Raw genomic sequence first — 14,605 nt, 5'->3', positions numbered from 1 at the left:
GACATCCAATTGTTGTGGATGAGAAGATATTCCATAGAAATCTCAAAGAAAAATGTGGGTAATGAGATGGTGGTTTTTGTGCTGTCCTATTCACGTCTCAACAAAGAAGATGGACACAAATGAATGAGGATGACGATAGACGAATGGTTTACTTCAACTTTTTGCTATAATCCTTTTGTTTTTCAAAATCACAAAAGAATTATATGCTCAACTCATCTTAGACCACCAATCATTGATAGGACCTATTACTTTTTCAACTTCTCATAAAAAAAAAAAAGAAACTAATCTAAACTTATTTCATACATTCAATCACACATCTCAATCTATTTATATTCAAATACATCTTAATAAGATTCACAAATTTTTACTATTTACAGATCAACTTTGATCATTTGAGATTATCTAAATATTCAAATGTAGCTTTAATATTATTATTAGACTTCACATGCAATACATATTCTAATCTACATGATGGCATAAAGCCCAAACAAAATGGACATCAATTGTAAAGTCCAAACAAAATGGGCTAATATGTAATACAATATCCAAGCCTTGAATGAAGAAAGCCCACAATAAGGGGAAAAAAATAAAAAGCCAACAAAATTGGCTCGTGAATAATAATAATAATAATAATAATAATAATATGCCTCCTGTGAGCTCAAACAAATCTTCAAGTAGGATTTTTCATCTGACTCGACCCATAAATACATTATTTCGACCCTAACAAAAAATAGGCGGTTAATCGAAAATTGATTTTCGAAAATTCTTATAACCAATTATGCCAAAACCGAAATAGATTTGGAAGGCAGTGGGTATTCATACCCATTTTTTTATTCAAATTTTTAATGTTTTTAATACCATCATATCTTGCTATTTAGTCTGAAACTCTTCTTCGATTTCTTCATCTAAGCAAAACCCATTCCCCCATTCCCCCGTTACCCCTTCCATCCACTAATCCACATATAATGATCTTATATATCTAATATTTTGCAATGAAATTAATATAGCCTGCTTGTAAATCAGTTCTTTAAGTATATATGTTTGTTCAGATTGAGAAGACTTTAAAATAAACTAATCTCTGCGCTATGAAGTGTATGATCGAAAATTTACGGAAGAAGGTGGAAGATACTTGGCGGACTCAACTTTGTGAAGGAAGGCATTGGAGTTGCCTATCTTGGGTCGGGTCGGGTCAACGGGTTAAATGTAAAGTCCTATCTTCAAGGTTGATAACTTGATAGTATAGATCAGTGGTCTTGGATGAAAATTTAAAAATCCACTATTGAAGCTGAAATGGAAAAGCCTGTTGGAAGGGAATCATGTTCTCCATGGATTTTTTACTCCCTTTGGGTCTTACCTTTCACTATAGATGTTGAGCCCTGTAGCTAGAGGAAACATGCACGACAACTTTTGACTTCCTACTTCTTAGTTGTGCTGTTTTATAACAACTAATCTCTTAAGGAATGCTTGGATGGAAATGAGATGAGATGAAAATTTTGTAAATAGTAATAAGATGATTTGTAAATAGTAGTAAGATAATTTGAGTCCGCATTTTGTTACACATATGAGATTACTGGCATTGGCAAATGCCAGTGCCTAGTTAGAGTGTATTTGTTGGATAATTAGGTTGAGAAAAAAATAGTTTGGAAACAATAATTTTAAATAAAAATTAAATTATTAATTAATATATGGAGTGTATTTGTAAAATATAAAAAAATTAAAAATTATTATTAAAATACATAATATTATATTATTATTTTGATTTTAGGATGGATAGTCCAATGTGAATTAATATCTCCAATGGGTTTAGTTTTAGCCAAAACCTTAACTTTTAGGCAAATTTTGGAGTTAAACCATTGACAATGCTTGAAATGAGATGAAAGTTGAAAATCGAAAAAATATTATTAGAATATAGTTTTTAAATATTATTTTTATTTTGAGATTTGAAAAAGTTGAATTATTTATTATATTTTGTGTGAGAGTTTGTAAAAGTTGTAATGATTAAATAAGATGAGATAATTTGTGTAACCAAATAATGCCTTAGAGAGTTTGGAAAAATGAGAGAGAAAATTTTAAATAAAAAAATTATAAAATTAAAATATTGTTATAATATAATTTTTTATATTATTTTTATTTTAAAATTTCAAAAAGTTCAATTTTTTTTAGCTTTTTATTTGAAAATTTGAAAAAGATATAATGATTAGTTTGAAAATTTTGTAATGATTAATTTGAATATATTTATGTTTGAGTAATGTTAAGAAAATTGGATAAAATAAGATGAAATGAGACTAAAATAATTTCCCAACATCCCCAAGTGTCAATGGCTTTTCAAATAACATCTACTTAGGAAATTGCCAGCAAGCACCGGATCAAGGAGGTGTTTAATCAACCCAATAGGATTTGGGAAGTGGAGATTCCATGTTTGGTTACAAAACTTAGCTGAGATCAATTAAGTTTATTTTAATTTATAACTGAGTCTAACATTCAAACATATAACTCTCAAATTAGTAAACTCATCTTAACTTAAAACCTCCTTACAAGTATGACTCATAATCTTTTTTAAATCAATGCATATTTACATGTGAGATTTACAGTCTTTTTCAATTTTTCATAAATAGTACTAAACTTATCTTAACATCTAAATATATTTAAATTTATTTCAGATAAGTTCTACATAACTCACTCTATCTACTTAACTCATTACTATTTATAAAAAATTTAACTCAGTTTAAGATCTAAACACAATAAAAAAAAAGAGCTCGTCTCAACAAATGACAATGTTTTCTCTTTACAACCTCAGACGTAGTGGAAGTAGCTCTTGCAATGCAACAAGCATCGAGAGACTCTTGATTATTTATTTATTCGTGATTTTTATTTTTAAGTTTTTTAAATAAATGAAAAGATTATAAATTAATAAAATATAAAAAATAAAAAATAAATTTTAAAAATATATAAATTCTACGCTATTATTTTTAAAAAATAAAAAAATAAAAATTACTATTAAAGAGTGGATTTTAAATCTATTTAACCTTTTTTTTTTTTCCTAAAAAGTACGAGCTTGTACTAATGGTGTGCTTGCGTTTACGATCATTAACTGTGGACACTTGGGCCCTATTGAAATCGTTTATCTACAGTGTTTCCTTCCCTTTTAAGGAGCTGCAATCTTCATTTTTAAAACAATTGACTTCTTCCCTCTTCGCCCTATAATCTCACTCTTTGATCTCGCAAGCTTCTTGGATCGTCTGCAACTCGTTCGAGGTCGATTCTGTATTTGGTACCTCACCAACCGACTACCTCTTAGCAGCGAAACACATATAGCGTAAGTCTCATACTTCTTTCTTTTTTTTTCACTATTCATTTTTAGGGCTTTGTCTGGAAATGGTATTTTCCTTCTAAGATTCCAGTTTAATCCATTTCTCACATATGATCCTGGATGAATTGCTGAAATAACTCATTTCTTTTTCATTTTTTTTTCCTCTCTCTTTTGCAACCACGTTTGTGGATTTGAATTGCGTTAAACGTCAGTTGCGTTATTTGTTATTAGGTATCGGTTACTTGGAAAAAGGATGGTACTGGGATTGAATTAGCTACTTTAGAATTTATAGTTTAGCTAACACTGGTTATTTTCTTATCTTTCTCTACTTTGATGGAAATCGTGGAGCAGTGCCTCTAGTCATTATAGTCGAATTAGAGATGGAAATGCAGCAAAAATGTAATTAATTTATTATTGAGCGAGTTTAGCTTGTAGGATGGAGGAGGCAGTGATTAATTGTAGTTACCTCGTTTTCGTAACGTGGATGAGGTTGAATAGCCATTTCCTCAAGCACTTGAAAAACTCTTTTATTTTTATGTACCAAATGCTATTAGCTATAAAAAAAAGAAACTAATTGTACCATATTCTGTTAGCTTTGCCCTTTCATCTACTCCATGGCAGAATGGTGCATTTTTATGCTTAATGATGTCTTTACTGCTGGGTTCTTGGATTTAATCATGAGATAATTTTGGGCTGAAAAGTTTTATTTTTATGTTTTTGGGTTATCTGAAAATGTAGTGTTTGAGCATGATTTGAAGTTTCTGATGGAACTTACTGTCATGTGTAGTTTGTTTACGTGCAGATGTATGCAAACTGATATCTCCAATTTCTGGGAGGTTTCATCTTAAGCATTAGATCTTAACAAGTGATAAATTTTAACTTATGTTTTAAATGAAGGACTAGGTGATAAATTTAATAATTTAATGTTTACATAGTAAAATGGTGGTAGTTGGGGAATAAAAGTTCGGTTTTTCGAAATAGAAGGAAAAAAACTTAGGCCCGTTTTGGAATTAATGTGATAATAGGGTTATGATCTGTACTGCCTTGTTGGAACAGGTTTCGTGAGAAGAGCTTTGTCTTACTGCCTTATTCAGAACAGCTTTCGCAAGAAGAGCTTTGTTGTACTGCAGGGTTTTAATATCCATTGATTTTGTACGGCTGTTTCTTGTCTTCATTTCATCACCATCCCCTCTGTTCTCTCTCTGGTTAATTTCGGTGAGTTTCAATGGAAGTAGGCGGTGAGGCAATGATGAGAGTGCAAGCCTTATCTGAAGCTGGTGTATCACAGGTCCCACCTCCATACATCCAGCTCCCTCACAACCGGCCTCAACTCAAATTCAATACATCCTCCACCTCCAATAACAATCAAAGTAGTAGTATTCCTCCTGTCATTGATCTATTCAATTTCAAGCCCAACTGTCGGGACCTAGTCCGGGAGTCAATCGGGCGGGCTTGCAGGGAATGGGGGGCCTTCCATGTCACCAGCCACGGTATCCCCACCAGCCTGCTGGACCACATCAAGGCTGCTGGCCTCTCCTTCTTCAAGCATTGTCCCATACCCGACAAGCTCAAGTACTCTTGCAACCCAAGCTCTTTTGCCTCCGAGGGCTATGGTTCCCGAATGCTCTTGCTAGGCAAAGACGACCCACATAATGAAGGCAACGTCGTCTTGGATTGGAGAGACTACTTCGACCACCACACTTTCCCTCTCTCTCGGCGCAATCCCTCTCGCTGGCCCCACTTCCCTCCCGATTACAGAGAAATTGTGGCCATGTATGCCGACCAAATGATGACGCTGGCTCAGAAGTTAATGGGCTTGATCTCCGAGAGCTTAGGCTTGAGATCATCGTACATAGAGGATGCTGTGGGTGAACTGTACCAGAACATTACCATCAGCTATTACCCTCCCTGCCCTCAGCCGGAACTCACCCTGGGTCTCCAATCCCATTCTGATATGGGCGCCATCACTCTTCTCATTCAAGATGATGTTGGAGGCCTTCAACTTCTCAACCATAACCGATGGGTTACTGTTCCCCCTCTCTCTAATGCCATTCTTGTCATCCTCGCCGATCAAACTGAGGTATCTATTATTTTTTGTCTATTCATGAAAATCCTCTGATTATGATACCTTTGGACTACAGTCCATAGGATCATGATATCTGCTTAGAAATAGATACAAAAATAGAAAAATTAAATTTCTTAGATAACGTTTTAAGGTTCAAATTAAATCTACTGTTGCTTCGGTGTACATGGAGTTATTTCCAATTTATTTACTGAGCATTTGGATTTCTCTATCTCCTTTCATTTCAATCTGCTTATGACTTTTCTTAATATGTCAGCTTATGGATAGTGTCACTTAGCATGTGTGCTCCCCCCCCCAAAAAAAAAGAGCCTCATGCATATCCAGTTGATGAAATATCAGGGTGATTTTTTTGGTGAAAGTTCAACAACTACTAATCTTTTGAGACCCGTGACTTGGAATTTTTGGCGGGTAATTTTATGAGATTTAGTTTCGTACTTTTTAATCTTTTCTTTCTTTTATGGGCCTTTGGACTTCTTTTAGTCTTTATAAAGTACTCTCCCCCTTATAATTCGATTTTTTAGTGTAGATTTGCTTTATTGCAAGAAGCTACGTTAAAGTATTGGGTATTCAATCACACTTATAAAAAAAAAGGGTATTCAATCTCTCCATCTGGCTTTATGATGCATTTGAAACACAGCACAGTCCTACAAAGAAAACTCCCAACCTGGCGAGCATTGGCTAGATTGACATCATTAACGTTTTTTTTATTTACTACAATCCTTTTGTCAAGAAATATGTCGTCTCCTTCATCTTGATAACATCACCTGAAAACCTGATTACCTTTCTTCAGTAAGGCTGTAGATTAAAATGCTCTCCTGTATATTGTTTGTAGTGATTTGTATCATCCAGAAAAACTAGAAACGCATCACGTTATGTGTATTTTGCGGTGCAGATCATGACCAATGGAAAGTACAGGAGTGCTCAACATCGGGCCATAACAAATGCTACTCAATCTCGGCTCTCAGTAGCCACATTTCATGACCCTGCCAAGGCAACGAAAATATCACCTGCTTCTGAGCTTGTCGAGGAATCTTCTCCCCAATACCGGGAAGTTGTTTATGGAGATTATGTATCATCATGGTACACGAAGGGCCCTGATGGAAAACGCAATATCGATTCCCTCCTGCTCAACTGATGGGACTGGAAAATTTAAACATTTACACCCCCCCCCCCCCCCCCCCCCCCCCCCCCCCCCCCCGCCCGGCGGCAACAAAAACCCTTTTTTTTTAATAACTGTCGTCGGTTTTTCGTTTTGCGGAATAAGAAATTAAATAAATTGGTTTAATCTGTAAGCATTGCTTGCGGAATTATTGCCTTGTACGGCCATTCGAGCTGTGGTGGGATGTAAAAATAGCAGCGGCAGCGTTGATGGGTAATTGAACCGAACCAGCATTTCCCATCTCGGCTGGTCTTCTACGTAGTTGTTACAAGGAGCATTTGCCACAAGGATTTATTCTGGGGTTTAACCTGCCGATCAAGAACTTGGGAGTTTCAAATTACCATACTCAACCGCTATTGGACGTCCATGTCATGCATTTAGCGTAATCCAATAGAGCCTCCTCGGATTTTGGCTGGTAAAATGATGCTTTATTTCGGAAGATTTGCCTGGTTAGACCGAGACCAAAACTGACAAGAACTATGAGTGAGCCCAGATTTACCGGCAGAGATACGAGACCAAGCAGACGTACAAATAAATCTTTCAAGCAAAAACCCCTAGGTACCACAATGCCAATGGCAAAACTGTAGAGGTTGGAGTTGAGAGATTTGGTGATGCTGAAGCCTGTAGGTAACCCTAAGTCTCTAACCACAAGTCAAGCTCAGGCCGAATTAGGAGGATCAAGCTAAACCTAACAGGAATCTATTTCCTTGAAACTTTAGATGGGAAAATGTTCCCCCATGGGCTAGGGTGAATTGAGAACGTAGCACAGTATTTGCAAGTGCTCACATGCATTCATGACAATACATTCAAGTGTATCAATATTCATGCATTCTGATCGCCATTCAAGAAATTTGGGTGCAATGCATATTCGAGCACAATACCAGCTTGGTCTTGGCACGATTGCAGAAATGGCAAAAATGTGCATACCAAGAAGAGCAACACAAGCGTAACCGATGTGCCAACGCGAGATATGAGATATCCACTTTGCCTTGCACTCTAGGCACATCATTCACATGATAAGACTCGGAATATTTAGAATTAGGCAATATAAATCAGTCCAAAAAAAGAGAAAAAATACTGAATATCAACCAGATTACGATAATTAAGAATGTGCACGAACGCGAGGCTCATATATGAATATTGCAAGGCCATATTCTTTGGCATAAACCATCAAGGCATACATGCATTAAAGATAACCTTAAAAACCATTACTCGATCACTATGTCCAAGCAAACGGTCAATCACACCTGAATTCTAGAAAAATAATATAATCCCATAAAGTGCTTCAAAGTTTCATGTCTTGATTAAACTTGGATAACAAAAATACTCAAAACTGTGTTGGAATGAAAATATGGCTTGGGTTATGAGATTACTTCTTCTTTTCTCCAGCTCCACCAGACCTACAAGCAAAATTCTCAACTAAAAATAAGAGATTGACTGAAACTCCAATCCCTAAACAATTAGCCTTTCCTTCAAGAAGCTATACAATTTTTTTTTTTTTTTTTTGGTACAAGTTCAAGAAGCTACACAGTTTAGCATGTACTTCTCAACAAAATTATCATAGTAAAAAATTGAACTCATTTAAACGCATGTTCTTGTTAATACTTCTAGGAGAGATTTTCCAGAAGAATTTACCTCATCTTGCGGAGAACACCAGACATTTCCTCACGCTTCTTCTTGCCCTCTTATGAATGCCAAGCTTTCTTTTAGCAACTTTTAGTGCACGCTTGTCCTTTCCAACTTTAAGTAGCTCAGTGATCCTCTTCTCATATGGTGCAAATCCAGCAACTTCCCTGATCAAGTTCCTCACAAAGTGGACTCTTTTACTTGTTTTCTAAACGTATTAAGGAACAATAGGGGTGAAAACCAACTTATTGGTGCGGTTTCTCGTCCAAAACTGAAACCGCACCGATGGATGAAAATGATACAAATCTCGACCGAAACCGGCTAGAGAATGGGGAGGAAACTGTTGTCCTTGGTCTCGGCATAACTCCGGTAGGTTTGTCGGTGTCTTCAGTTGCTGTGTGCACCGTGAGAGAGAGCGAGAGAGGGCGATGAAGATGCGATGACTGAGATTTTTGAGAGAGAGAGAGAGAGAGAGAGAGAGAGAGAGAGAGAGAGAGAGAGAGAGAGAGAGAGCTGGCGATGGAGGTGGCCTTGCGTGGCTACGTGCACCTTGAGAGAGAGAGAGAGAGAAAGAGAGAGAGAGCAAGAGAGAGGAGGGGGCGGCGGCAAAATGTCTGAGAGTAAAGAACAGAAATGGGGAAGAAGAGGAAGAGAACGTGCGCTATGTTAACCCTAGGGTTAAAACGGAGCTGTTCCTTTTATTATTTTTTTTCAAATACTAAGTCTTAAAATGACGCCGTTTCACTTCAATTTAAGTGAAACAGCGTCGTTTCATATATGTATAATTCAAAAAAAAATATTTAAACTATCAGTCGGTTCAGCGGTCCGGCTCAGGTTCAAACCAGGACCGAATCGCTGGACATCGGTTTTGAATAAAATCCACCGTGCGCAGACCGGTTCTACTCTGGTTCCGGCTGGTTCCGATCTCTGGCGGCCGGTCTAAATCGGTTCCGATCGGTTTTTTGGTATTTTGTACAGCCCTAAGGAACAATGAGAGAGAGAGAGAGAGAGAGAGAGAGAGAGAGAGAGAGAGAGAGAGAGAGAGAGAGAGAGAGTACCATCAGATCTATTTTAAAAAGTAAAATAAATTTTATTAAAAAGCACAAAAGGCACAATCCAAATACATGGGATGTAAACCAAAAAGACACCTATCTAGCATGCAAAAGCGAAAAGTACAATCAGATTGTGCCATGTAAAGAATTATGAAACTGAAAACTTAGATTATGGTGAAACAACTTAACTCTAGTCGTGGAATATCAAACCACAAACCATCACCACACATTGGCAAACACTATCAAAATAAATTTGGGAGGCCTCTGAATATCACTATTACATAGCAATGTTACTCATTATTCATTTTCTCATCATTCTCTTATCATCCAATTATGTTACATTAGATGATTGGATACTATTTATCATATTTCACTTGTGAATCTATCATTTAATGTCATATCATAGAATGACGAGAGAATAATGAAAAAAATAATGATGAATAGATTTATTCTAAAAGTACTCTTCTTGCACTAAAGCAGTTTTTCTGTTTAACAACTTCCTAATGTATAACACAGCGGAATATTATAAAAACATTCATGGTACATAATCAACTCACTCATTTCCAATCAGAGGTACGTGGAGCCAATTTTTTCTTGGTCACAATATGACCTTTATTCAAGCCCACAAAGAGGCCAGTATTTGGCTATTTAGGAGCCATCACTTGCGTAGAAAATTACACCAGTCGATGTTAATCTGCTTAATTACACACGTACCATCTGTGTAAAATCAGGCAAGCAATATGCACATATTTAGAATCAGGAAAAGTAAAATAGTTACAAAAAAATCATTCTTGAAGTATATCACAATACCGAGATGGATTATCAAAGCAAAAACGTTGAAACCTTGAATTCCATATAGATCTCAACACAAAAAAGAAAAAACACAGATTTAAAAAAGAATAAGTATACTAAAATATAAAACACCTAGAATGTTAGATAAACTTTGAAAAAAACTGTTTTCAGAATTATGAAGGGATTATTTATCTTTAAAACAAACATAAGCAACAAAGAAGCAAGCTCACATATTCAAAAACACTAACAATGTTCAAATAGATTTCATATGAGCAAATAAACTCAACTTCTCAACATATATAGATAAATAACATATGTAGACCCCACAAACGAAAAGCAAAACTTCAGCTAAACAAATCTGGATATCTAAGATTTTGCCTAGAGGATAAGAAATGAATGAAAGTAATATGATACGTAAAAATCAAAGATTCTAACTTTCTTAGTAGCCAATATAAGAATTAGGTCGATTATATTTTATGAATTATATGTTGAGAGAGAGAGAGAGAGAGAGAGAGAGAGATTTGTTACCTTAAGGTTCGACGTCAGAGGCGGCGGGTGTGAGAAAGTTAGAAATGTAGATTAGGTTTCGCGTTTGAGATGGATTTTATAGCTCCGGGCACGGGGGAGCAGAAAAATGGGCAAAATAGGAAGGGTAATTTGGTCAATCAGAATGATATGCAATTCTTCACACCATTGGCGATGGTCTAGAGAAGCCAACCATATGTTTTTATTTATTTTTTATATTTTAATTTTTTTTATACAATTGAAGATGGGGGTTTTGAATCCAAAACCTCTATTTTGGAGGTTTGAGAGTTATACCAATCAAGTCACATGCTTTTGGCTAAAGGTATTACCTAAAATTTGATTTTTCAGACTAATGTGAATTTAAGATACATTAATGTCATAACAAATATTAATGTCATTTTAACAATAAAAATAGAAATTTTGAATAATAGAAGTACTACAAATTACCACATTTATATAATTGGGTGATTGTTGGGTGTGAGAAGGGTTTGTAAAATATATTTGTTGGATAATTAGGTTAAGGAAAACAATAGTTGGGAAACAATAATTTTAAATATAAATTAAATTATTAATTAATATATAGAATGTATTTACAAAATATAAAAAATTATTATTAGAATACATAATATTATATTATTATTATTATTATTTTGACTTGGCACTTCAACTTTTGTCTTTTAGCCAAATTTTAAACTTGACAATGGCTAGACCATTGCCAATACTCTAACCCGACTATCCATATATTAGTTAAAATAATAATAAATATTACTATAATATTATTATTATAAATATTATTAGCTAAAATAATATTTTAGTAATAATATTTTATTTTTTCATATTTTGCAATTATATTAACTATATGTTAATTAATAATTTAACTTTTAATTAAATTATTTTTTCCAACTATTTATTTTTTTCAACTTAATTATCCAACATAGACCACATCTACAATTCTTGAAAAATCTTCTAATAATAATAACTCATACACATTCACAACTTAAAAAATAATCACAATAACATACCACATCTAAAATTCTTAAAAAGTCTTTTAAGCCATATTCAGTATAAAAAAAAACCAAATTTAACAATAATTATACATGTAATTTCCAAACTCAGTACAAATATAAAACATTATACAACATAAATCCAACCCACTATACATACCATGTCCAAACTTAACATTAGAATGCAAAACATATCACTTTGATTAATATAGTGCAAATACAAAACTATCCACTTGTAGTATCTAACCAAAAGAAAGTGCATCAAATTTGTTTAGTTGTTCCATTTAATACAAAATTGTCTAGTTATAGTATCTAATAAAAAAATTGTCAAATTCAGCTGCCATACATATCACAAACTAATACTAGCAATGTTTACCCAAAAATAGAAAATCATAGTTGCTGCCTAGCCACATGTTTTTCCATAACAAGTGGCTGGGTAGCCACTAAAATCATAATAGAAAATCTGCCCAACAGTTACAAACCTCTATGAGGTGTGGATGAAGATGTAGATGTACCTTCAGAATTATTCCTCGATGCCTCATAAGTTTCCCTCTGAATATTAAGGAAGTACTCTTGCTACATGGCATTCATGCAAGCAAGATCCAATTTCATAATCTTCGCCTTGAACTTTTTCTTCTTAAGTTTCCATTGTTGACTTCTATCGCGATCTGACTTCATCATCATTGCTCTCCTCTTTACCATGCATATGCATCTATCCTCTGTCATTTGAGCTAAGTCCATGTTGAACTCAACATCAGTATATTTCCAAGACTTTCGCTACCTCTTACTTTCTTTCTCAACTTTTTTGCCTGGAGATCTCTTAGTAAGAACCTCCACGGTCTCCTCGACAGAGTTGCTGACAACTTAACTTGAGTGCTCAATAGCTGGATGTTTATCGCGTGACATTCTCATCGTATTCAGTGTCATCATGTGTTGTTGTCATTTGGGTTGGTGTCTCAAAAGACACTAACAATACTCCATTGTAAAGTTTGCATTCTCCATCTCCTTGTACATTAGTTTTTCCTTCTCACTCTAAAAATGTGAAAGAATATTGTTAATTCATAAATCAACCCTATATAATTGCATAATTAAAGGAAAATGTTACATACCTTATCCTGCTTTGTCACATCACTTAGTTGCAATGATTCTACCTGTGCTATAGATGCACAAAATTTTTTTGTGCATTTTTGGATCGAGAACCAGCGATTCATCAATGACAGTACAGAATGGTTCACATTGTTTGATTTTTTATACTCACGATAAAAATCAGAAGTCTTTCCCACATTTGAGTATATTTTTTATCAGTAACTCGTATAGCATCAATGCTAATGTTGAGTCAAGTGGAGACAAGGAGGTTGATTTCCTTTACAATGAAAGACGCACCTCTTTGAACCTTTTTTTAGTAGGTGATCTCTTTTCGCTGTCAAGGGAATTGCTTGAATAACACCATTAGAATTTTATGTGTACGTTGATGTGCTATTACAACATTCTCCTCCACTTTGTAAGTGAGCGGTGAAGAATAGATCATCATTGAATAGTATGTTCATCCCTGAAAAAATTGTAATTGTTAAGGAGTCAAACAACTTGAATATACAGTCCTGAGCATATACACAATATTAAAACTGTTTAGCCATGAACATATACATAAGTAATAAAACTGTCCAGTTAGATCATGAGCAATGAGGAGCAGTGGAATGTATGAATTATAGGCAATGCGGAGCTAGAATGTATGAGCAGTAAAATTATCATTGAAACTTTATTAGGGTAAGGAATGAAGAATATGATGACCTCTATTTTATGGATTTTATACATGTAAAGAGTGATGCTATGTCAGAATATGTCTGCATGCATGCTTAAGCACTAATTAAAGAATACATGCACAACTATAGAAGTGCTAATATGGTAGCTTATTATTAGCACTTCTATATTTTGGCAAAAGTTTCTCTTGATCTTTATAAAGACATGTACGTTTTGAAAGATATTTATCAATATATTCAGTCCAATGTTTTAAGCGAATTCATGTAAGTCTTCAGTGATTAATGAAATCCAGTTTCATTTAAAAAAAAAAAAGAATACATGCACAGCTATGAATGTATACATCAATGCATCATGTCTTGCCATACACTCAAGATGACCTTTGTTTATATATATAGATATATATATATATATATATCTATATAATTATGCAGTATAAACAACTAACATGAGTACTGGATTATATCACCCTAACTAGATGGGAAACTAAGACATAAAACTGAAAAGCAATTGGAGATAGATCTTGTAGAACACCAAGATGCAAACATACATATTATAGTTTGGTTTAGAACTTTTAAATGAGATAAGATAACTCCACTTTGATCAATTATGCATATAATCTCCTAAGATTTTATGCAAATATGGCAGGAAATCATTTTGCCCAATCAAGAAAGTCCAAAGTCTATAACTAATTCCTTTCAAGTCTGTACATACTTCTTGGCTAAGTTAAGTTATTCATGGTTGTGAGGTGATGTGAAACAGTAAATCTCATGAATGAAACAAACAGCAAAAGAAAAAGAAAAGAAAAGAAAATGAAGGAATCAGTTATTGGTGCATCGTGTGGCTTTTAATCTATTATCTTTTTCAATATCTTCCTCCCAATCTCTTCAATCTGTGGGGCATTTCAAGTTATAAGTATGCCCCAAACTGACTTTAATGGTCTATTTTGTTTTTTATGGTCATTAAGAGATTCATGTTTGATTTAAGCAATACTTTTTGGACCAAGAATAATATTTATAATAAGTTAAGAAAGAATAAGTTAATAAAGTTGATCTAGTACTACTCCTGGAAGCATGCTGTAAAGACATGAACATGGGGGATGTGATGCCCCAGCTCCCGCTTGGGATTGGATGGTGACTGAAGTGTCGAGACATATAAGTCAAGGATACATACTCCCATATATGATAGTTAAGATATAATGTACCTATTGTAATTCTAGTATTATGCAATAAATCGTAATGGAAATTCATGTAAATCTAAGTAAGATTGAGAGCAATTTTGTAAACCATTATGATATCG

The 14,605-nt window shown here is 34.3% G+C and overlaps 1 protein-coding gene and 1 pseudogene across 1 annotated transcript; one reads left to right on the top strand and one right to left on the bottom strand.

Annotated features, from left to right (window-relative positions):
* Positions 1–3,093: 3,093 nt before the first annotated feature.
* On the top strand, positions 3,094–6,703 carry LOC122313917 (jasmonate-induced oxygenase 4). The gene is made up of 4 exons (XM_043129223.1): positions 3,094–3,316; positions 4,367–5,390; positions 6,286–6,560; positions 6,593–6,703. The coding sequence occupies exons 2-3, from the start codon at positions 4,536–4,538 to the stop codon at positions 6,526–6,528; spliced, it is 1,098 nt and encodes a 365-aa protein (XP_042985157.1). The 5' UTR covers positions 3,094–3,316; positions 4,367–4,535; the 3' UTR covers positions 6,529–6,560; positions 6,593–6,703.
* A 1,057-nt stretch (positions 6,704–7,760) lies between these two features.
* On the bottom strand, positions 7,761–9,041 carry LOC122313618 (annotated as a pseudogene).
* Between the last annotated feature and the right edge of the window lie 5,564 nt (positions 9,042–14,605).

The sequence above is a fragment of the Carya illinoinensis genome, chromosome 6, assembly GCF_018687715.1.
Source record: "Carya illinoinensis cultivar Pawnee chromosome 6, C.illinoinensisPawnee_v1, whole genome shotgun sequence".
Classification (NCBI taxonomy): Eukaryota; Viridiplantae; Streptophyta; class Magnoliopsida; order Fagales; family Juglandaceae; genus Carya; species Carya illinoinensis.
The sequence above is the reverse complement of the archived record's forward strand: the minus strand, read 5'-3'. Positions and strand labels throughout refer to the sequence as shown.